The sequence below is a fragment of the Struthio camelus genome, chromosome 2 (assembly GCF_040807025.1).
Source record: "Struthio camelus isolate bStrCam1 chromosome 2, bStrCam1.hap1, whole genome shotgun sequence".
Lineage (NCBI taxonomy): Eukaryota > Metazoa > Chordata > Aves > Struthioniformes > Struthionidae > Struthio > Struthio camelus.
In genome coordinates this window covers 48,894,323-48,918,807 of record NC_090943.1, presented here as the reverse complement: position 1 = coordinate 48,918,807, position 24,485 = coordinate 48,894,323, and the positions used below count along the sequence as shown (strand labels likewise).

The window sequence follows — 24,485 nt, the reverse complement described above, 5'->3', positions numbered from 1 at the left end:
CTTCATAATACACCCTTAACGCAAGGTTATGACAAGATTAATGAAGTTCAAGCAACCGTCCATAGCACCATCTTTCAATTTCAGTACTTCAGCATGAAGTAAGTAGACTGAAAAGATAGATATACTGTCAAGCTAGTGCTGCTCCTGAGGAAACCTGGAAAGCATTTAATTAGAACTGCTGTACTAAACAGATCCACTAACATACTGGTTTTTAAAGTTCACTCATAAAATTTAACACCAGCTAGAGACACTGAACAGTTCTTGCAGCTGAAATATAGTTTAATTTTGCATAACAAACAGTCCTCCATTCCACCAAGTTTATTCACCAATAAATTCACTGTGATCTACATGCCATAAAGGACAGAAGATGGAAACAAGGAGTGTCTGTATACTGAAGAAAATAGCACGGTCTTGTTCTACATGAAAAGGCTGCTGAGTTTCCACAGAAAATTGTAACCTGTTCTCTGCTCCATTTAGTGCATCAGGTGGTATTATCCTAATCTCTTGAAAAGGCTACAGGCAACCATCCCACGCCTCAGGAACCTATCTCATGAAAACACGCACACACACACAATTTACCCCAGGCCATGAGCAGCTAGGTCTAAAAATCAGAACAGATTTTGGCATTTTGAAGATTCAGAATAGATATCTATAGGGGGACTTTTTAGTGTGTTCCTCACTGTAACCTCTTTCACTGTACTCTGATGCAGTATTTAAAATACTTGAAATTTCCCTTGAAACATTATCTTAACTACTTTGAATGCAAAGTAACACTATGTCAGTTTTCCTTTAACTACACTACTTTATGCTTCCACAGGCTTTTTTAGCTTCTGTATTTTGCAGTTAAAAGAAAACTTACGTACACCGATATACCAATTAGTTTTGACTTGGCATAAAATCAGTAACGCTTAGCCTTCCAGAATAACTACCAAGTAGTTGAAGCTCAAATTTGGGGCTTTAAAAACAACTTCTGCAGAACTTACTATTATGGATTTGTAGATGACCAAGAAAACCTTTTATTTTGACTCAGAAGTCTTTTCCTTCAATTCCTTCAACTTTCCTTCATTACTTTCCTTATGCAGAAAGTGATAACAAATACTGCCAAGTAAAAAAAAAAAAAAAAACCAAAACACAGAGGTTTGGAGGATCCTGGCTGGTAACTGTACAATCAAAGATGTTTTAACCAAACACTTTCACTCTCTAAGGTTACAAGATCACAAACCCAAGCCAGTGACACTTAAAACAGAACTTGACTAAGTTTAGTTTCAAAAGCTAAAAATAGGGTTTAGCAGTGGGGGGTTGAGCACTCTGCTTACGTTTTTAACATGGTCAGCATCACCCTGCAGTCTCCCTTTCCGTCACAGCTGTTCACTCAGTTCACACATTTGAAAATTATTCATCAGGTCCTGGCTACCAAATTACCATTCAGAATGGAATAGTTCAGGGAGGAACCTATTAAAAAAATATTACCCTGTTGCTCAGAAAACTCTTCATGCACAAAAGGAAAACGGAAGGATGAAATCTGTACCTCCAGTTCTGTCTCTCTCCGATTGATATCATCTGTAGATTGATTTAGTTTTTCCAGCTCCCCCTAGAAAGAAAGAAAAAGCCAAACACATATTGAGAAATCAGGAGAAAAATATCTGAGAAGCTAGCATTAAGCTAACATTTATAACTCAGCACCCCCTGGAAAGCTCACAAGGGCTGTGGCTTACATATCCAATGAAAACAGGAAAATCTGAGACATTTAGAACAACTTTGACACTGGTCTTGTACGCTGCTCTGGTTATTTTTCTCATAAGTAGAAGTTCCGTAGTTTTATTTTAAGGCAGCACATTTCCTGCTCTGGTTTATTCTTCGCTATTAAAAAATAAGCAAAAGGTAGAGTAATTTCTGTCTTGTTAACCAGTTAAGTCCACGCCTGCAGGTTTCCAGTGAGACCGTTTTAGGAGAAGGCCATTTGCCTTCACAGCAGGAAGGAAGGAGGCCTACAAGCACAGAGCAAAGGGATTAAAAGAAAGTTGTTGGTATCGCCGGAGACGCAGTGACAGCACAGCAAGGAGGAGAGGGAAGCAGTGACAGCACAGCAAGGAGGAGAGGGAACGCGTCTGAAAGCGTATGAAAGGCATTTACTCTGGATTTTGGCAAACCATTTTATAACACGACTAGTCATTGGGCCATACGGCTACGTTTGTTTAGTTAGCTTTCATGCCAACGTTTAGATCTCTAACAGCAAAAACAAAGGTGTTAAATCCTTTGAATAAATATTTACCGGAGGTGGTGCTGGCATGAATGAGTTATTGTTAAAAAAAAAAAAAAAAAAAAAAAAAACAACGCTTGTTCTTAATGGCTTTCTAACCACAAAAAGCAACCCTCGGGAGCAGATTCCCATAGCGTTAATTACTCGCGCAACATGTTACTCCCTGCGCGATCCTCCCAGTTTCAACCGGAGTATCCTCTAACTAAATGGTCATTTAATTTTCAACCAGCGTAACAGGATCTGCCTCGAAATGTTTCACTGCATAAACCGAACACCGTGAGCTGATCGCCGCTTGAGGATTTCCCTCTAGATTACAACAATTACTCCGGTTACAATCAAAAAGGAATTAGCTCCAGAGGACAAGCGAGCAAGCGGAAACGCGCTGCAAAACTGAAGAACCTAAGGGCAAAATTGAATCAAGAGATGCTAACGGGGCTCGGCTGCTGCAAACCAGGGCTGCAGCACGCCGGCTCGCGGCCGGGGGCCTCCCTCCGCGTAGCCGCGGCCGCTCCGCGCCGGGCCGGGCCGGGCCGGGCCGGGCCTGCCAAGGAAAGGCTGGCTCAGCGCGGGGGAGAGGAGGACAACCCGCGCACGGGGGGCCCCGCTCCCGCAGCGCAAGCGGTCCCGGGGGTGCTTTTCAGGCAAGAGCCAGAAATCTGCAGAGACCTAGAAATACATTGAATTTCAGGGGCCGGAGCTGGCTGAAGTTTGCACCGGGGGGGGGGGGGGGGGGGACGACACACGGTCACGGCACGAGCCGGGGGAGGAGCAGCTTTGTTTAAAGCCCGTGAGAGCGTAACGAGCGCTTCCAAGGCAGTGACAGCGGGGGAGCGCCACCTTCCATTACAGCGCCTTCTCTTTTTTCTTTTTGGGGGATGGGGGGGGGGGGGGGATTAACAACCTATTCCCCTCCCACCATCGTTTCTGAATTTCTGCGTGTCGGTCCCGCTTCACGAGCAAGGTCACGCTGACACGGCCAAAAAGAAAAAGGGGGGGGGGGGGGGAAGAAAGGTGCTAGGAGGACGTGCAACATGCTCAGGGGGCTGCGGGATAACAAAGAGCCGCGGGAAGGGGGGGAGCAGAGACCCCGGGTGGCGGGGGCCGGCCCGGGTATTAAAAAAAATATATATGTACATATGTGTATATGAAATAAAAAATAAAAAAAATGTATATTTTTGGTTGTTAATTAAGACGTTTCCCCGCCTGAAAGCCCGCGGAGCGGCGGCGCTCACCTGGATGCGCGGGTCCACCTCCTCCTCCTCCTCCTCCTCGTCGGGGCGCAGGCCCTCCTCGGCGCCGCGGCCCCGCCGTCCCGCCGCCTCCATGGCGGCCCCGCGCCCGCTCCCGCCGCCCGCGCCGCCGCCGCCGGCCCGCTGCGCCGCGCCGCGCCGCCCGGCCCCGCCCCCCGGCAGGCCCCGCCCCCCGACGGCAGGCCCCGCCCCCCGGCCGGCGGGAGGTGCGCGGCTCCGCTTTCCCTGCGCTTGATTCATTCTTGTTCCCGTTGTCGCGTATGCGTTTGGCCGCGCCGAAGCCCAAGGGCACGCAGCTGCGGTGCGGGAAGCCACGCCGAGCAGTTTCAGGTGCAAGGCAATGCTAGCTACACCCTGCCTGGCGCTTTTTTTTTTTTTTTTGGCCTTTCTTTCCTTCTTCCTTTTCAGGCTCTGCCGGTGGGCTTGCAGGGGATAAAATCTGTTTGCAGAGGGAGGGGGAAAAAAAAGGTGTGTGTGGGGGGGGAAGAGATAAAAGTCAAAGCAACCTTAAAAATTCGGCCCGGTTTCTGTTGTGTGGCAGCTGAGCGAGCAGCTGTTGCACCTACTGGGTGCTGGGGGGAAAGCCCTGCTGACACCTGGGACGTCAGTAAAAAGCAACTTCTTGCAGGAAGCACTGATCACATGGAAATACACTGCCCCGGCTAATAACTGAGCACCTGGTTCTCCTTAGTCCCATGGTACCAGCAGGGCCCCCGCAGTGGGGGGCTCCAGCAGCCCTTCACCGTGCTTCCCTCAGGCAGGGCTGAGCCCCCTTCTGTGGGCAGCAGCAAAGACATAAGATTTGAAACAATGACTTTGTCTTCCCATCTCAAAGCAACCCCAGGGAGAGATTATTAGTGCGCCCCCTTATCATTTGCACAGAAAAAACAAACAAACAAACAAACAAGTTTTGTCTTCTCCTTCCCCAGGACATGGGGGAGGGCAGTCCCAGCAGAGCCCAGGGGCCAGACCACCTGCACGGGAAAACATAAGGCAAGCCACAGCAACGGGCTGCACTGTTCGCCAGAGCGTCCCAGCCCCACCAGACTGCTTCCTCACTCCTCCTGGGCGGACAAGAAGTCTTTTCAAACAGGTGAGGAATGCACCTCCTCCTTAAAAGCAACACTTTTTGATTGAACCCTATTTTTGTTAGCAGACACCTCAAAAGATAACCACAAAAAATTAAAAAAAAAGAAAGAAAGAAAAAAAACGGTCAAATGGTGGTTGAATGTCCAAAGGTCTAAGCATCCTAAAAGGGCACAAAACAAGCATACGGAAGAGTTGACGCTGGCAATCCCACTGTTACTGCTTCCACTTCTAGAAAACAAGCTATGTAAAACAGCTATTGTAGCTTTGCTATCTTCTTCTAAACCCATGCGATCTCACCCGCTGCAACGTTGCACAGAGGGCTGCCTGCGGCTCAGGGGCAGGGAAATGCTCCTGCACAGCCCATGCTCCCACCGACGGATTTGCAATGTTTGAGACAACATGACAGTCCAGGTGACTGTCACAGCTCAAAAAAACTCAAGCCAAAATCATCAATCTGCCACCATCATGTCTGAGCAAGCTGTTCCTTTCCACATTCATACTGCAGAATTAGCGCGTTCGAGAGCTGCCTGCATGCAGCGAGGCGAGATGAATGCACATTCCCCTCTCTCCAAGGCTCGGACATCTCAAATACAGCCCCAAGGCCAAAGACATCACTTTGTATAAAATCAATACATCAGAAAAATTTAAACAAACGAAAAATCGCTGAAGAACGCCCAAGTCAAATTTATCACTGTAGGCATCACATAATGCATAAACAGAAAGTGGCTGCAAGAGAGATTTGAAAGAAAAGAGGAAGAAAAAGCATTCAGTACACATGAAGATCAGCAGAAGACTCAAAAATATTATTTTTATGCTCGGTCTTTTCTGTTCCCCATGAAATAGTTTTGGCTGAAACTGCTATCACATGCAAAGGGAAGCAGAGTCCCAGGAGTATCCAGGAAACAGTACGTAGGGAGGCTGCACGTTCTGCTTAACTCGGTGTGGCACAAGAAGTAGATTGCAGATGATGGCATTTGGGTATTGCCGTCACCAAGTCATGAGTCATCTCGTCGCAGCAAATCTCCTACACGATCTATAAACAGCCAGGAACCTCCCCACTCCCACCAAAAAAAAGCAAGTCCAGTGTACTGACCTTTCTGCTTCCCCTGCAGGAGGCAGTCGGGTAAAGCCCGCCCAAGGTTCGACCTAGACAGTCTGTGCTTCCTGTTATATCAATATTTCAAAACCCTGGTTCAAAACATTCAATATTTGAATATCAAGCACTGTGCAATTAAGGCAGGAAGAAACAGCTAATGGGGCTGCAGAGCGGCTGCGGTAGAGAAGCAGCACGGATGCACCAGGCCAGGCTGCAGCTCAACCGCAGTCACACTGGAGATTGTACGGTTCATCTGAAAAGCAGAGGGAGAGGTCCCGGTGCAGGAGGAGCAGTCATCTGAGTTACTCTGGCACTCAGCTAAATCATACTGCGCAACATTTGTGTTGCTACATGACAGCAGCCATTTGCGGTACAAGCCTTATCATTAATGCAAGATCCTAAAGTACAGAAACTCCCGGGCAACGGTGATGCTCCAGCCAAGACACGCTCTTACAGTATTACTTGCACGGGAATTTGCTGGACAGCCCCAATTTTTGGTCCCACAGAAATCCTCAGCATGCATGCAAAATTTGGCAGAGGAAATAAGGAAACTTCTGCATTGTAAGGGAAGAGTACAAAGAAGAATTTCCCCCTCCATTCTAGAGGATATTTTGTAGATTAGGTATTACCTCCCTTGAATAAAAATTGGGGAACCAGAAGTTGCCTTTTAAACAAAATGAGCTGGGAAGAAGCATGCATCAGTGATCAGTGTGGAACCACTTGGGGAAACATACTAATGACTGTAGTTAATTTAGTGAAAAAAACCCAAGTGAATGTGTAGTGTAAATTTACATATATTTGATAAGTTCGATTTGGAATGCTTTTTAGGGAAGAGGGTTTTTTGCACTGCATTACTGGATGATTTTAAGTTCCCTGCACGCAGGATACACGTGCAGGGTATTAAACATTAAGAAGTGGTCAGAATCAAAACTTCCCCTGGCTTATTTCTCAACCAAACCTTCATGCTTCCATGCTCACAATGGTTGCAGCACATTTGTGCTCTGCGTTTTAGGACGTGCCAAAAATCAATTATTCTTTTTTACACCAGTTTATAGGATGCCATCACCTTATGAACTTGCATACAAACAATGCACACAAAGACATATTAATGGGCCTGAGCACCTGTGGTACAAACAATACTAGACTTCCCCACCTACAAGGAATGTATTTGGACAAAAAACTACATCCCAAAACACCCTTTAATTTCATTTCTTTTTTAACAACAAGCACCATTTAAAGATTATTAAAAATACCCTCCAGGCTTCACAGGGCTACAAAGAAAGGAGGCTCATTTAAAGAGGTACCATTCTGTTTTCTAACCACACTAATCTTAATATCTTTCTTAAAAACTAAATAAAAGCGTTATCAGCAAAATTACCTGCTGGTCCAATTTCTAGCAGATTTACGTTTGTGTATCCCACGAGCTACTTCTCTTATTATTCTGAAACCTGATATTTATGCTTTATATGACAGATAGCACGCAATATATTTTATATTTACATATATATACATTCACATATACTACAGGGTATATATAGCGCATGATTAACACTCTGACAGAGTCCCCTTCTTGTTGTTTTATTGGGAGAAGCCCACCACCATCATGGGACTTGCTTTCTTCTCTTCCACGCTGCCTTGTGGCAAGGTGGGCGGTAGCAGATTTCCCACTGCAAACCCTCACTACAACAGCGCTAGTTTTGCAGAGCAGCAGAGCAGTCCTGCTGCCTCTCTGCCCCAAATGCAGTACACTGCCTCTGTGCTTTTAAGAAGTAACGGAAGAACATGGGAGACTCCTCCTCTTGCTGAACAGTACGGAAGATCCCTTTTGCAATATTCAATATCTGAACAAGGAAAACCCCATTCTGCCCCCTTTCTATGTTGAATATACCCACCCTGATTCCTGCCGTCTGCTTTACACAATAGCAATCTCCCATGAGTTTCAACAGGAACAGGATTAAATGCAAAGGCGTTAACCTGTACCCAAAATAAGGCCTCAGACAAGAAGCGCTGCCTCGTGAGAGGCAAAATGAGATGCAAGAGCCATTCTGTTCTATCCAGCCTGATAAGCCAGTAATGCTTCTGCAGTGATGCAGAAACATCACCGCTTTTCAGTACAAAAACATCCACCCTCATCATTTACTCTTTACACTTAGACATCTACATAAACCACATGTAAAACATTTATTTAAAGAATCACCCATAATTCCTACGTAACGTTAGCCGTGTGCAAGGGAATATCTCATCTTTCCAGTCCTTTGTTTGCTTAGTGTTCATGCTGATCTTATATCTATTGCTATTTTATTATATTAATAGGTATCTCATTGACAACTTTGAGAGGATAAACCTCCCTCACTAGTCTCTTGCCACCAAACCAAACTGCTCAGGACACAGGACACCAAATACAACACTGACAGATGAATACAGGAGGCCCTGCAACTCGCAGCATCGCGGAAACGTAATGGCAAATGACATATTCCAGGTAGGCGGGTCTGGTTCAGAGCGTTCACGGGACCGTGTGCTTCAGTGAGAGCCACGAACACTTCCCACAACCCTCCCTTCACTGCTGCCTGCACACAGCACGGAGGAGTTTTCCACTTTAGCAGGAAGGAGATCTTGACGTCTCCAGCTGGAGGAAACACCCCTGAAAAGCACGGTGCAAAACTCAGTCCGCTTGCGTGCGCCTGCCACCAGCGAGGAGCCTCCCACCGAGCAACGTAGAACACACGTGCACGCTGGAGCACAGCCCCGTGCAACAGCAACCTTGTGGCTACTGAAAGCGCTGTGACCACAGCCTTCACTTCTTGGTAATCTTGCTACCAGACCAGAAATTTGCCCATATCCCATTTTAAGCTGATGAACACAGGGCATTAACAGCTTAAGCCTCCAGAACACCTTTCATCAGAGGATCTCAGAGCATTCATTTAAGCGACAGCTATCCAGAGAAGCTTTCCCTTTGGTTTCCCGCACAACTCCTACTCCTAAGGGGTGAATATTGACTAAACAGAGGGACATTTCAAGTATAAGATAGCCCAGAAAGACATTGATAAAGAGGAATGTTTCAAAAGAAGCACGATGGACTGAATGGACCTCGATATCATCACAACCAACTAAAATGCTAAGAGAAAAGGCAGAATCCAGGTTCATATCTAGAGGAACAAGAGACGAGGCCTGGCAAGCAAACGGGAACTCCTGTCTTTGAGCTGTGCAGACAGACTGGCAGCCAACAGGGAAGCAGCTGGGAAAAACAGGGATGGGCACAGGCCCGTCCACAGCCAAGCCTAATTAGCAAGGTATTAAGAAAGGTCTTTGCACAGTCTCTCTGCTTCCTAACCGCATTTGGCTGACCCCTAAGCAGTGACAGGAGAAACAACAAATGGTTTTTCTATCCTTCTCTTTGTTTGCTTACCAGACCCCTGATAGCCTGTTTACCTTGTGCCAGAAAATATGAGCTCATCAAGTATCTTGTTACAGAAGCCGTTGTCAGTTGAACAAATTTGAGTTTGATGCCTGCAAGACCCTAACGGTCTACGTTTCAAACATCTTCTTCCAGATACGTATGGAAATCCACAGCCCATTAAAGCATTCAGATAAAAAAATCCACATCAGCTTTGCGTAGGTGACATGTCTCTTGTATACAAAGAACCTTTCCCTCTTCATCTCCCATTAATAGCTACATTTTCCGCCCTCCACCTACTATCTGACAGAATCACACTCTTCAGAGCTTCTCATTACATAAAAATCAAGCAATCAAGCATATTGTGTGTAGGAGTGAGGTAGAGTCTGTTTTAGCACCTAACTTTACCAGGATAAGAAGTAATGATTATCTATAGTCACTCTCCTCCCTTCCTCCCATGCCACAACCCAAAGGTGAGCACTGCCGCTGAGCCATATCCATGCACCTCCCGCTCACGTACCAGGCCCGAGACTGTGAATCCTGCCCAGGTCCAACATCACTAACACCACGTGGGTTTTAAAGCCTCGCTGCCACAACCGTGCTGCCAGCAGGATGTGACCCAGTGCCTCGCATCTCCAGTAGCTGAACAAACACTTCTGGATTGCAATGTTGACACAGTCACTCCCTCTCACTTCTGCCGCTTCCTCAGCTCTGTCATCTCTACTTCTACCTCACCATCCAGGCTCGGTCTCTATTTCCAACCTCTTAACATTCCTCCTCTTTCTACCCTCTCAAGTTTCATTTAAACCATTGCTTCCCTCTTTGCCTGCACAGGTAAGGTCATCGTCTCTCTTTTTCTTCCTCTTCCAACCCCCATGAGTTTACATCCTGGAAATCCAGAGGTAGAATTTGCTGTTCCCTCTCCCTAGTAGAAATTTTTCCTTCTTTTCCCTGTTCCATCCCATTTCTCATTTGCTTCCTCATACGCCAACTTTCCACCATCAGCACACAGCCCTGGTGGTCCTCTCTAAGCACTGCAATCCCCAGGCTGATCTTCACCCACCCCACCTCTCATTAGCCCTTCCCCACAGGCATCTCACCCATCCAGTATCTGGCTGTTGATGCCTCCCTTGGAAGAATCCCCAAATGCATGAAGTGGAGGCTGCTGGAGCTACCTGAGCATCAGGGAGAGGAACAGAGACAGCAGGAAGAAGCCAAGGCATAAGTTTTGCAAAAAATGATGCAGAACTGCCCACTGCTTTGGGGACTTCTCAGGATTAAGGAATACCCCTATTGCCTCTGCAAATCGACATGTGGCTGGCAAGCGCAGCACAGCTATACAAGAGCAGGGGGAAAAAGGGTCTTCAGAGTTTTGTAACACCGAGTAGTTCAGACCTCCAATACCTGAAGAGCTCTACAGGCACAAGACCAAACCTTTACAGTTAACCTGATCACAGACACCTGCAGCATGTGCTTCTCATTTCCCTATTAGCAGAACCCTTTCAGATTTTTCTCTTTTACCAGCAGATGCAGACAAGTTCCAGAACTAGGCTTTAAAATATTAATTCAATAAATCAACAAAAATTGCTTTCCAGGCCAGGCTAGCTATGGTCTCTCCTCAATGGAAAAAGCAGGTGCTATACCAGAGAATGCTAACAGACGTAGCTTTGGGTAAGAGACTGAGAGAAGACCTGTATTAGTATTATTGTCTCTATTTTTTAGGCAAATCCATGAAAACATGAAGAGGCTAAATGACTGCAGAAGGATAGCGAGATGAGAATCAATGACCAAATTGAAAGGTAGACCCCAAGAGATGTTCTTTTTGTTCTAGTTTAACCTCTGCTCTAAACTCTCCTTTTTGGCATCGTTCATCCTTACTCTATTCCTCTAGTTCTGCAAAAGGCCTTTTCTCATTCTGAACTCAAACTACCTACTTGACAGCTGTGCCTTATTCATAACCCTTAACAAACCTCACTAAGATTTCCATAGCAGAATTTATATAAATATATTTTTAAAAAAGTTATTATTGCTATGGTGATAAATTCTTTCACAGATTTCTGATGTTTATATATAACCTGTTCCATAGCACTTACCATTAGCTACGGTTCAACAAAAGCACTTGTCCAAATTTGCACCTATATCATTTAAACCCCCACTTTGGGGACATGTTTCCTTGCCTGTTGCAAAGACCAGAGAATTCCTGTGGCACAGTCTAGGGTCTGTTGACCCTCACCAGGCCAGCCCAGTCTTTTTTTGCCCTAGAATGCTTCCTTAACCCTAGGAAAGACTAAAATATGGTGCTGTGACTTCTTTTCCGCTGAAATCTTTCCACTGAGGGGACAGTTTTACAACACGTGCTGTGGAAATCTTGCTGAATAAGAGTTCATAGAGTCACAAGTGAGGCTTGGGAGGACAAGTGAGGACCTTGGGAGTCCCTGCAAACCAGCTGCTGGCCAGAAATTTTTTTCTTTTTTTTTTTTTGAGATGCTCTCTAGATCACTAGAGTAGGAATACATAGATTTGATATGTGCCAGGTAACAATAGCCTCAAATGAGCACATTCAAAAGCTGCTGCCCTTGCTGTCCCCAAAGGCCATCCATTGCTTTCATTGCTCCATTGACACAAAGAGGTAAGGTGACAGTTCCCTTATTCTCAGCCAGTGACCGTATCAGAACGGCACTTGTTTCCCAGCTCAGATGTGCAGACAGGCCATTTCCCAGCTGTAAGAGGCAGTGCATATTCCAGGAGCGAGCGCCAAAGCAGCAGGAAGAGATAAGGGAGCATGCTTCAGTCCTCCGGAAAATGTGGCCCAAGAGGACCATGGGGAGCCTGACAGATTGTCCTTCATTAACATGCAAATGAACACAGATCACTGCAAACTGAGGACTACATTCTCCAATCTGTGAGACTGACTGTGAGATTTCCCAAGCAAAACTGCGGTCAACAGTACAAGTGCAGTCCCGCCACATGCAGATGAAAGTTGCTCTCAGTCAGTTTGGCATCGGTGCTGATCTGCAGTCCCAGGCGGCAGAACGAAGAGCCAGTCCCAGGGTAGCAGCAGCTGCAGCAGTGCCATTAGCCCTCCGATTGCCACTGCACGGTGCTGGGGATGTGTGGTGGGATCTAAGAACAGGAACACCCTCCGCACAGAGCAGGAGAGGAAATTGATTTTCAGAAGCAGGAGTTTTGCTGAGAGCGCAAAGAGAACAAAGCAGGTGCCAGGCAGCCTGCAAGACAGCACTCACCTCACAGGCACCCCTTTGAGCAATCACTTCTTCATGGGGGGGGGGGGGGGGGGGGCAGAGGAGAAAAAACAACTGCACAGCAATGTACTAATCTTCACAGACAGGGCAGCTTTAACGCTGTGTAATCCTCCAAAGGCAGGAAATAGCATTTCCTTTCTGCCAAGGATATGGAAATGGTTGAACGTGGCAATCCCCACTAACACTAACTTTATTAAAGGAGGGGTATTTCCACAAGCCCCAAGAAGGTTGGTCAAGAGCAACTGGAGTCATATTTCTACATAAGTATCTACTTGTAATGACAGAAAATAACAGGCACCTGGGAACTCTTGAAAGAATACATAGGCATCAAACCTGCACTGCCAGAGACTGGATATTAACAGCAGTATACCTCGATTACACAGCTATCAAACAATGGCATAGCAGAAACGATGTTAGCAACTAAATAATTACCTTTTCTTCTTTTCCACTTAGACTCCCATTTTATTTTGCAGCAGCTATACAATTACCTTGTATTTTTGAAGGAGGAAGTGGTGCCCCAGGGTTATCATCACAAGAAGGCCAAACCTTCTTGAGGCACTTCCTCAGCAGAAAGAGATTTTTCCTTGTAAATTGGGTGGAGAAGTGAAAGGAAGAAGAGAGGCCCTGTCAGTAGATTCTGAGTAATGGAAGCCTGCTTTTAAAATAAGCCTTATTTTAAATAACAATAGGATTCATATATATTACTCATAGACACTTTCTTACATCTAAATATCAAACCAGTATCAACTCACAGTGGCACTGAATACAAAAGCAGTTCCTACACACCTGTAAGTAACACACAGGAAGCACCATCCTGAATTCACACTGCTACATCAGTACACCTCATCCACCTTGTGCAAAACACCTCAGAAGCACTACGTGCCACTGCATGGACATTCAGAGTCTAGTTGCAGAAGTCAGCATAGACCCAGGTTATTTTTTCAAATGTGATATAACAAAAGTATTTGGTCTTGTAGAGCTTATTAAGTACTTAAGAGAGTTGCAAGCATTGCTTCCTTTTAATGTAAAATGGGAAGTTAAAGCTCCAAATCAAGGATCTGAAATGCAAAGCGCTACTATTGTAACAGAAGCAGAAAACAGTGACATATTCATCTCCCCTTCCTTGAGAACAGTTCAATTATAATCATGTCCCCAAGCACATTCTGCATCGAATCACTGTGACATCTGCTAGGGAAATGAACACAAATCCATATCTGCATGCAGCAAATATGCTGGCAAGGTTGGAGTAGGGGGAAGGGAGATTAAGCGTCACTTTTCACACAAACTAGAAACCGACAGCTTGTCACATCCACAAGTAAATACCAGCAGAAGTGAGAGGAGGCGAGATGGTTCTTCACCTTTCCCCCCCACCACAGCATTATTGAGATGCAGATTAAGGACAGAACTGTGGCTTTTTATCCACTGCCTACAGTAATAGCATCTGGACATGTATCACCCCTCTGGGAATGCTGACGATAATGGATCATATCCGCCGCGCACATATGTTAGCTGAAGCTCCACTGGGTTCAGGGGAGCTATTCCACTTCCCTAGCCAAAGCGTTGGTCCAGCATGCCAAGCTGGGGTGCAGGACAGGCCAGGCCAGAAGAGCCACAAAGAGCGAGGGTGCAGTAACACCTCCTTTGGGTCATTTATGGGAGCAGGGAGTTGCCCATAGCTTTGCCAGCAGTGGGGACAATGTTACCATACAGAAGCAAGGGGTTTACTCCGGACTTGCCTGCATCCAAAATTCAGGATATGATGTAGTACAAGCCCTCTTTGTGTGGACATAGGTGCCTCGAAGGACTAAGTTAGCTCAAATTCCCTTTTGCTCTCCCAAGAATAGGAGTATGCCCATGGACAATTGCTCTCCCAAGAATAGGAGCGTGCCCATGGACAATTACTGCAGAGCTGCTAACACGCTGCAGCTCCCTCACTCACCTAAGCCCACGGGCAGGAAAGTGAAGACTTTTCCCACCTTCTTTCAGTCCAATGTGCAGAGCTTCCCCAGCTGCATTACGTGGCAGGACACACGGGTGGCTCCAAACCACAGGGTAGAGGAGGTACTGTGGTACAGAGAGCCTGGCAGAAAATCACCTTCCAGCAAGGGCTTCCCTGGGCTCCCAGCATTACCACAGCTGCACCACGGCACTGTGGCCTCTCATCCACTCCAGTCACAGGTGAGCTTGGAGGTGAAGGTAACACAGCAGAGTGCGCTTGAGACTCAAATACCCAAGTCTCGTACAGGATGAACAGGATCTGACCTTATCCCCATAGAGCAAACAGCAATATCTTACACTCCTTTTACATGAAGGACTGCATTCACATTGAGTTACAACAACTGCAGCTGTTTCAGAGAAAATAGGATCTCTACCTAAAATACATAAATGAGTACAAAAAATCTGCATCTCCCACCTTCTTCTGTAGGAAATACATTGTGTTAATACACCACAGTGTCTCACTGCTGGGGCAGAGCAGCACGGCAGCCTTTTGTCGCATTTGGGTGTGGGGAAGATGCACAGAAAACAAGCCATAAGCATGTGTTCAAAGTATGGTATATTCTGTGATTCATATGGTGAGATTAGCATAATTACAAAAAGGATATTATTTCCATTCCTTTTTAAAGGGTTGCACAACCCTCCACCCATTCCTCCTTGTGCTTTTCCAGTGAGAACTTGCTCCTAATTGGTATCCAACTGTGCATAGTTAGATCAATTCCTCTTCAAAAATAGAGTGCTGCTTTTTATCCTGATAAGAACAGATACTACAGACTTCACTTGCAGGATCTGATTTTTAAATTACTATAATCAGGCTTTGATGGAACCACTCTGAACACAGATGTGTGGCTAATGTGTCTCCTAGTTTTATAATAATTTAACTGCAAACAAAGTAAATACATGGCTTAAAAACAAACAGAACTTTAGGAACTCAGACATTGATGATGAATGCCAAATTCAGGGCTCAGAAGTCTCCTTTGGGACTGTTATTAGTCCATATCATCCTACTTCTCCACAATCTTAAGCTTACATTTTACAGAGAAATGCACATAAAGGAAACTTTGAAATTTGGACTGACCTGACCTGAATTTATTTTCTTACCCAAGAGATAAACTTTAAGCCTTCAGAAGTTATACATTTACAGTCTCTTTTCCCACAATAAAGAACAGTGATTCTTGTGTTCAGTAGGAAGACAGAAATTCTTTCTCCAAGAAACCTGCATTCTACAGGTTACAATGAGAAACTGCTTAGACAGGAACAGTAGGATGTTTCTTGTAAACTACATAAAGAAAGGTTATTCTCAAAAAAGCAAGCATTAAGTTATTCTAACGTAAAGAATAAGTGTACTGAAATCCTTTTCTATTAAATCATGCCTTTCAGTCAGGCACTTTAAATTAGTATTTTCACAAATCCCCCTGGTTTAACCGGAGGGCTGTTGGCTAGAGCCATCCCCACTGCCTGTTTCAAAACAGAGGTGGAAAGCAACTGCATGAGCTATCAAACGCCTCCTCCAGTGCTCACCATGGCCTAACTGAGAGCCCAGCTGCTGCTGCCGCCCCTGCCTCCAGCCCTGAAATGGAAGATTGCAATACCAGCTTGCGCAGAGACAGCAGGGAAACACCTGCAGGCTCTGGAGGGGGAAAATAAATGCAGGGAAAGAAAAAAACAATTCAAATTTAAAAATTAACTGTTCTTTCAAAAAGATGTATTGAAAAGGTGTCATAGCTGTTTTACCCAAAGACTGATAAACAAAAAAAAAAAAAAAATCAGTGAGAATTCAAAAGACTCCAATTGCTTTTATCTGCCACACAGTTCACTCTAGAGCCTACAGTCCTGTGTGGTTTCTCAGATGAGCAGATCTCTCTTCTAGGTGTTTCTAACATACCTACTGACTTAAATCCCTGTCCTGCAAATACTAACAATCATTAAATACACACACATTCTTGTCTGCAGTATCAGTTCCAAAATATATTTTGTGTGTTATATCGAGGATGCCTTTAAAACCTGTGAGGATTAAAGATGGATACACTTTAAATACGGCACAATTCAGTGAAATATTTTTAAAAAAACACAAAAACAACCCCAGTAATTTTTAAATCAACAAATCCTAGACAGGTTCCCCCCACCTACTTCGGGTAACTTAGTACATCATCTCTCATCTCTTCATCTATAAGAACTGGAGGCAGAGGAAGGGAATTCTGCAGCTTCTGCACAGCACAGCTCGGTCTGCAGGTCAAATCCTCGTCCTTCCCACAAAATGACTTCAAAAAAAAAAAAAGATTTAAAGCAGAACATGATTTGGAGGGTTTTATTATCTTTTGGTATTTATGCCATTGTTTCAAGCTCTGTAACTCAAAGAGCTGGGAACTTGGATTCTACTTCTAATAATGAGAACTGAGCTTGGAATACAACAGTCCTGACAGCCCAGACTCCAAGAAGGAAAAAACCAGACAAACAAACAAACTCCCCACGCAGATGGGAGTGGGTAACACATTGGGAAGGCAGCACAGAGCAGAGAGAGCTGAGGGTACACATTAAACCTTATTTCCACAGGCAAGGGCTTTTAAACACCTTGCTTATTTTCTCCTTTAATGGTGTCCAAAGTGGATTTTTGTTTTGCTTGTAGCACATTTATTCCCTACTTTAAGGCCATCTGAACAACATTTTTTAGGGGATGCAAGGAACTCAGGGCAAGAAAGCAAGAGCTTTCCTGAGAGCTTCAGCCAAGTCTCGTGGCGCAGGCAGTCCACACCGTTTATACCGAGGCAGAGTTTGAGCCTCGTGCTACTGTCTGGTACCTTACGGTGAGAGTCTTGAGCCAGTTAGAGACACCGCCTGGGAAAATAAGAGCATGGGAGTCATCTGTCACCTCCTGCAACTCTCAGCCTGCTTGGACGCCCAGGCTGCGCTCCTGCCCGAGGTGGTAGAGAACCACAGAGCCGAAAACAAGCAGCCAAGAAACTCCAGCCTCAGGGAACACCAGAGCCTTCCTCCTCTAATCTTTTCCACATGTCCTTACCAGAGTGGCCACAATAGCTTCTCCAGGGCTACTTAACCCAGCACTGCCTCCCTGCCCAGCTCCTCGCAGGATAGCACCAGTCAGCAGCCAGCTGGTCCTGCCTAATACCAGCAGCATGTGTCTGCTGAGGAGCCTGGCCCATCACTCCCTGCTGCCCAGTCCCCTCCTACCTCAAGGAACAAGAGCTGCTATTACAGTTTTTTGAAAAAAAAAAAAAAAAGTGAGCATGACTGTGGAAGGGGCTACCATCAGTCAGCTAGCCAGTTTTTAGTTAGGCAAGAGCTAACTGCCAGTGGGATTTATACTGGTTACAACAAAGCAAACTGCTTAGAGCACAGCTAGCAATAGCACTTGTATTTATCTTGCACTGCTATGATCTTTTATCTGTATTCATGTTATCAGTAAGGATCCTCACCTGAAGAGCACCCTCTCCAACCTCTTTAACAGCTCTTCACACTTCATATCCACAACTTAAAACATCTACGACTCTCCTCCTCCTGCAGCCCAGTGCAGCAAGTCTCTGGGCAGTAACTAGCCCTTCCTCCCCACCGACACACCTTTCTCTGCTGGTTGCAAGATCCCACAACTTTTCTTTTTTAGAGCCACAGCAGAAGCCCATAAGCCTGTGTGCCTCTTCTCGTACATACAGGAGCCACTAATTCAAACAGGCTTCTCCTCTGCTTTCCCAGCTGGAACTCATCCTAACGAGGAGGCAGATCTCATTTACTTTCTTCCGCTGGGCTGCTCTTCCCCTCACCTTTACTTTTTGAAGGGGCCACATCCCAAAACTGGAAAACAGAAAGGCGTTGGCCCTTGGTCTACAGGGAACATGTGTGCAAACACCTCCTGGCTGTTTGGCTGAAAAAATTACAACATAAGCTTACAATGAATGAGGTCTTCTCTTTCTGTGGAACTTTTCAAGCCAGGCTGCATTACATCTAGGCTCACAGATCAATTCATGCAATTGAGGATCAGAAGCCTAAGAGCTCACTGAGATGGGAGCAAATGGCTAAAGGGAAGAGGGTGGATGACACACCCTGTATATCTGTTCATGAAGAGTGACATGAAACTGTTTGCACTCAATAGTCAGTGTAATGAGGAGTCACAGAAGGCTGTTACAGCTCATACAGGAATAATAATTTGAATTGTCAACATATTTTTTTAGTGCTTAACAGAAAAAGGAGTAATTAAAATAAAAAACAAAGATACATTGAATAAGGATATAAAAAGGAGTAAATAACACCATGGCGGGTATAAAGTCATTTCCTCCAGCACATCCTCTTTGCAAATGAGGCCTCAGCACAGCTGCAGTTTGGACCAGCAGAGCCACTGCTCTTTCCAGAACATTTGCCAGTATAGCTTGTCTTCTATAAATGATAAATAAGAACAGAGGTAACTAAAACATAGTAGATTCAGTCCAGATTTGGATTCTATTGTTCTAAGTACCACATAAACACACAGGTAGGAAAAGCTGCCCTAAACACTTGTAATTTAAAGACAAAACTAGAGGAGGAAGGAAACGTATAGCACATACAAATGGCAAATTCTAGTTATATGGTAGCTTGTATCACTACGAGGAGAAAGAAGGCAGGCAAGTCGAATTACTAGGAGTAAGGACAATTAGAAAGATGGGCATTACGGAGAAGGGGAAAAGGACTGGATAGGAGGCAACTTGCTTAGGGGCTCGGTTTCTGGTTCGGAAGTCACTCAGAGCCAAGCGAGCAGACAGGTCTGCCTTGTACAATCCATCCATCGCAATCACCCAATCCTGTGCAACACAGGACTCTGCAGAGGACCCTTCCAAAAGGTGCACCACACAGCTGTTTCCCTTCCCAGCCATGCACAGCCCACACTCATCAGCAGCCACACACTGCACTGGCCTGATCACTCAGAGCTTCTGTGTCAGTTAATGTAATAAAACATTTAACCCGCAGTGGTCTGTGACTGGAGGAAAGACCTCAAGCAGTAACCTCAGTTCCCAAAGCAAAAACCTTTGCTCCTCTTACCATCTATCACCCTTTGCATTTCCCAGCAAAACCCCTCGAGTGCCAGGAAATCTCAAATGGCACCATAAAATTATCAGGGCTGATATGCTCCACAATACATCCACACAGCAGTACCTATGGAGGCCCTTCTTACTGCCTCCCTGCCTATGCAACCATCTTTCCTTCTAATAAAATCTCAGGCTTAACAAGAGAAGAGGGAAAAGGGTGCACAAACTGGCTTATCCCAACATTCAGTCATTCTGGAGCCAGAATCCCACAGTCTAGCTACAACCTGAGAAGCAGTGTCACAGCAACGGAGAGGTTTAAATATGTGCACGTGCTGTTTTTCAGAGTGTCTTTCAGAACTTTGCTGGTGCACTAAGCTTAAGAATTGTGGACATTGCCAAGCTTTTTTCATTCTTCTAGGCCACAGAAAAATGCTCCCTTGCTATATGCTTATTAAATTCCTTTGGGTTCATATGCGAAGTGAATGATTCTAGGTTTTTACCCTCTCCTACAATAACGAGCAAATGGGTATCCACTCTGCTAGCTCTCCTGTTTATTTTGTGATTCTCAGTGCAATGAATCTGCCCGTCTTTCTCTACACTTCAGCCTTAGGGCAAGGAGAACTTCCCTAAGGTGGTGAATTAGGGGACAGCTTCAGTGTCTCTGTTTGGTACGGTGTTGGAAGGATTCCTGGTTTGTGGAAGCTTCCCCAAATTCCTTTATCAATCATTTTTATCCTCTACCTCTCTAAGTCCCTTCATGTGGATGCAGTCATAATGACTTGGCAAGTCCCAAATTCCAATAACAGTTGCTGTCCTGCACATCCAGTTCCATGCCCCAGCAAATTGTGAGCTGGCACTATTACAACTTATCAAGCTATTCAGCTTATATCTCCTAACACCATCACTTAAGCTTTGAATTGTATCCATTCCTCTTTGGTCTTATCAGCACTATTGCAACGTTGATTTCTGAGGGTATGTCAGTTTGTACCCCAGGGGCCAACTTACAGCTAATAATATCCTACTTGCTTTAGGGAAGATTAGTCTAGATACCTTTGGTTGCAGTGTTATCCACTGCTGCCCTGAAGCATTCCTTTTGGTGTGCTCACCATCCTCCATGTCCGTGCTATACACACTGCTGGCACTAGCACGTACCACCCACAGCTGTTCTTGTGTCCTTTTTCAAATACTGCATTGTCTTGGCTCACAATGTTTGCCACAGTCTATACAGAGCCACATTTTGTTTCTTCAGAATCCAGTTTTGAGTACTGGTATGGTTTTCTGCCCTTGATCTCTTCACTTGTGGTACTGTACTTTCCTTTTTTAGTGCATCCACAGCAGTGAACACTCGTTCACCCTTTATAAATTTCGTAAACTGGTCTGTGTGTTCTCTGCTTCACAAATCATAATTGATCTATCTCAGTTTTGTGTCCTCTAATAATCTCTCTTTGATTGCTCTGCCTTAGATCCCAATTAGCATATGGCAAACAATCAGGGACTACGTTAACTCCCATACATGGAAAAATTGCTTCCTCAGTTTTCACTTTCTTCTTATATTCACAGATAAAGATAAGAGGGAAGGTGTTTTGTTTTTAATGTGGTTCATATCGTGCCCCAGAATTCCGAAAGATATCAAGTGCTTCGGAAGAGACTATTGCCAGAAACAAAAATCTCATGACTGTGTTCTTTTTTCCTGGTACCCTGTCTGCAGGGAGCAACTGCAATACTGCACAAAAAGGCTTCTTCAATTGGGCTCCGCCTTTCCAGAGAAAGTCAGCTGCAGTGGCATTTTTAACTGTGCCATTTTCCCCACTCAGAATATTTTCTTAGTCCATCATACTCTGGGTACCATCTGCTGTTCCACAGTCATACACAGCCAAGAAGCCTGGCCACAGTCTGCTTTATTCAGTGAATGAGCCCTAATTGCTTAGCCTGGCATAACACAAGCCACTGCATAGCATGGCATCCAATTCCAACTGCTTGTGCCATAGTTTCTTAGGGGTAAAATGCTCCAGCACAGGCTCAGAAGCAGCTGTGACCAACGATTAGCTACAACACAGAACAGTTGTGCTCCCATTCAGCTTCTGTGAAGGGAGCAGAGCACAGCTAGTGAAGTCACGGTAGGCAAAAACAACGTGAACAGCCACTTTGAAGGCCTCAGTCTCCTCTGGATGCCTTTTGTTCCAGTTGCAAACCAGAAGTGTGGCAGAAAAGAAGGAGCCAGAAGGCTGGGAGCTGAGCAAAGCACTGACTAAAAGAAAAGGACTTCTGGACTACAAATTGTCAGAGTCGCTCTGCTGCCCTGACTGGTGCTGGAGAGTGCTAGAGGAGAGGGGAACAGAGAGCTGGGTTTGTAGCGTTGTCTCCAGCTCTTGTCTGGACGCAGCTCAGTGAGCACGTGCCGAGATGATCCAACCTGTTGAACAAAGGACAGGTGCCAGTTTTTGTAGCTCTTCTGCAGGCCATACGGCTGCTGGCTCTGAGCACCTGGCTTGGCGCAAGCACTGCAAAAAGCAAACTTCCAGTCTCATCCTCCTCCCACGTCGGGTGGCCTCGGCTCCTCTGACCGGAGGAGTCTGACTGGTCTGACACAGGCCAACCTGCCAACAGAAACACCACAATCCAGGGTACCACTAAACACCACTGCTCCACTGCTGCTTCAGAGCCTACTGAAAAGGCATGCCAAGGCTGAATGCAGTCCTGATCCGAATGGGGAAGCTTCACAGTCCTGTGGCTCTGTGACACCCCAACAGTCTGTGATAAGCAGAGAGGAAAGACCTCTAGCCCTGCCCAACTACACCAGCACCCTATCGGCTGGCTTTGCCTCTGGATCTGGCTCTCAGTCTGCATGAATCTTTCAATGACATGTCTTCTTTCCGATCACTGGTGATTTAGGAGAGGAAACGGTAGGCTAGATGCTACTTCCATACAGTGGAAATCACGACAAATCTAATGGTCTGGGGAGGAAGAAGAATACTTACAATCCCTAGAACTCTCATACTGCACTTTCAATAGTCACCCATAAACAGCCTTGCAGTTCCTCGCTCCTGCTCCAAGTAATCGTTTTTCAAAACATCCCAAGGCCTGAGCCTATGAGATGCTGTGGTTCTTCCATGGAATTCAGTAGAAATTGATGGTGCAATTCAGCATTTTATAGGGTCAGATCCTTGCTAATAAATAAGAAGGCTCTGAGCATGAAAGGCCACAGGAAGACTTAGTAGATAGGCTTGGAAAGAGGGCCAGAAGGAATCGTACCCTGAAGAGGCTGCCTGTGACAAGAGTCCTTTGCAACACTTCTCCTGTGCTTGACATGCCAGTTAGTTCCACTCACCACTGTCCCAGGAAGCAGGGAAAAGCAGCTCTCAGTCTGCTCCATTTCCACCTCTCATGCAGTTGCTGCGAAGGAAGCATCAAGGTTACAGCATCCATGCTTTCTTTAGTGATAAGTTTCACTCCAAGAAGCCTTGCCATCGAGCTTCTTACTGGGGTTGGTGGATTCCATTCACTTATGTAAAAAGCACGGATAAGCTGGTCCTAATTAAAGGGATAGGAAGCAAAAGCAAAGCATGGAGAGGAGCTGCTTTTTACAACTCTTCTTCTGCACTGGCCAATGACTAGCATTTAAATAATGCAAACTTTAAATATCCAAAAGAATTATTGTTGCATAAAATGCAGTTGGGACAGTTTTACATGTAACTATTAGTGCTGCCTAGCAATGGATTATACTAAACACACACTGTTTAAGTGAGACATAAAGCCAGTAAGAGGTAAATGTCATTTTATTCCATTATTTCTCTTTCCCTTGAGGTGAGGAGGGTTTGCTGGAGACAAAATGGGGACTACTAGAGTAGGAAAAACTATAAAATGGTAAACTGAACTACAGCTGAGTTCAACGCAGTAATTAACGAGAGAGAGACAGCCTCTCTCATCATGTGCATCTTATGCAGCTCTCTGCTTGAATGGCTGCCCAACTGGAGAGTAGCTCATGTATAAAACAAAATAAGTGGGAAGAAAACAGGAGCAGTTCATATGAACAGAAACATGTCTAATTTTTGAGGAATTAAGAAAATACTGTGTTAAGGCGCTGTATTGGGAAGCCTGGAGATCTGCAAGCACCTCATCTAAGGTAACAGAATAATGGCAATCAAATTAAACAGAAACAAACTCTAAGTTGTCAATGCAGCAAATCCTTGTCTCCTGCGTAGAGGCAATTAGGAGCCATTAACAGCAGTAGGATTTCACCTTACTCTCCCTCAAGCCTGTGCTAAGATCATTCCCTCTAAATAACAACTCTAACACACAACTGTATTTTCTTTAAATAACCTTCTGTTTACATTCTTCAAGATTTAAGAATTATTTAAGTAGGCAAAAAGAAGACTTAACTGCGCATAAGAAAAGATTCTAGTTGTCTAGTCTCTCTATATAAACTCTTACCAGCTCTTCCTACTATTAGGCTTAAAGGTTTAGACAACTGTTCAGTGCTAGAGTTAAAAAAAAAACGTAGCACTAGTTAGTAGCTAGTGCCATCTTGTGAACAAAACCCCAAACACCCTTCCATCTTCCTTTGAGTCAAATTGTACTTAATGCGGCCAGGGGAGGGGCACAAAAATCCTTTATTTTTGCACAAATAAGTAACTTATTGATGACATCTCCACATTTAGGCATAAAACGGGAGACTACGCCAGGTAAATTGATAAAATACAGTCTAGAGAGAGGGAAGTAATTTTACAGTATAAAAGGATGGTAAGAAAAGCTGTTCCTTTTCTCTCCATTGCAAACCACAACTAAGGTTATCCTTATTCAAAAAATATACATCATGTCAGCTGCAGACTTTGGTAACAGGATACTAACCGGGAAACATTTTTTTGCTGTCTTAAGTCAGTTTCTTTTTTCAGTCTGAGTTTCTTCTGTGGCTGGGTAGTACAATAGCAGTGCAAGGCAGGATTGCACTAAAACCATCAAGTATAAAGGGGAGTATGCTATAAACCCAGCAGGCTGCCAAACACCGGAATTACCAACTCCCCACTCCCCCCACCGATGCTTTGAGAGTTGGATTTGTTGTATTTTGATGGGAAGGGCCAGAAGAGATCAGGCAAAGAGCAGCACTGCCATTTCTCATGACATCAATA

The 24,485-nt window shown here is 45.0% G+C and overlaps 1 protein-coding gene and 1 long non-coding RNA gene across 6 annotated transcripts in view; one reads left to right on the top strand and one right to left on the bottom strand.

Annotated features, from left to right (window-relative positions):
- Positions 1–24,485, bottom strand: part of SH3BP5 (SH3 domain binding protein 5) — a 91,655-nt gene that overhangs the window by 47,479 nt on the left and 19,691 nt on the right. For 2 of the 5 annotated variants that reach the window (XM_068935582.1, XM_068935581.1), the window contains exon 4: positions 1,529–1,591. In XM_068935582.1, coding sequence (XP_068791683.1) covers positions 1,529–1,591 — 63 coding nt within the window. Of the gene's footprint in view, positions 1–1,528; positions 1,592–1,715; positions 1,815–3,492; positions 3,629–5,692; positions 5,754–24,485 lie in introns of those variants that run through there. The other 3 variants (XM_068935584.1, XM_068935583.1, XM_009687866.2) reach the window with 3 other exon arrangements.
- On the top strand, positions 3,693–8,140 carry LOC138066348 (uncharacterized). Its single transcript, XR_011139719.1, has 3 exons — positions 3,693–3,840; positions 4,440–4,603; positions 8,009–8,140. It is a non-coding gene; the product is annotated as an uncharacterized lncRNA (long non-coding RNA).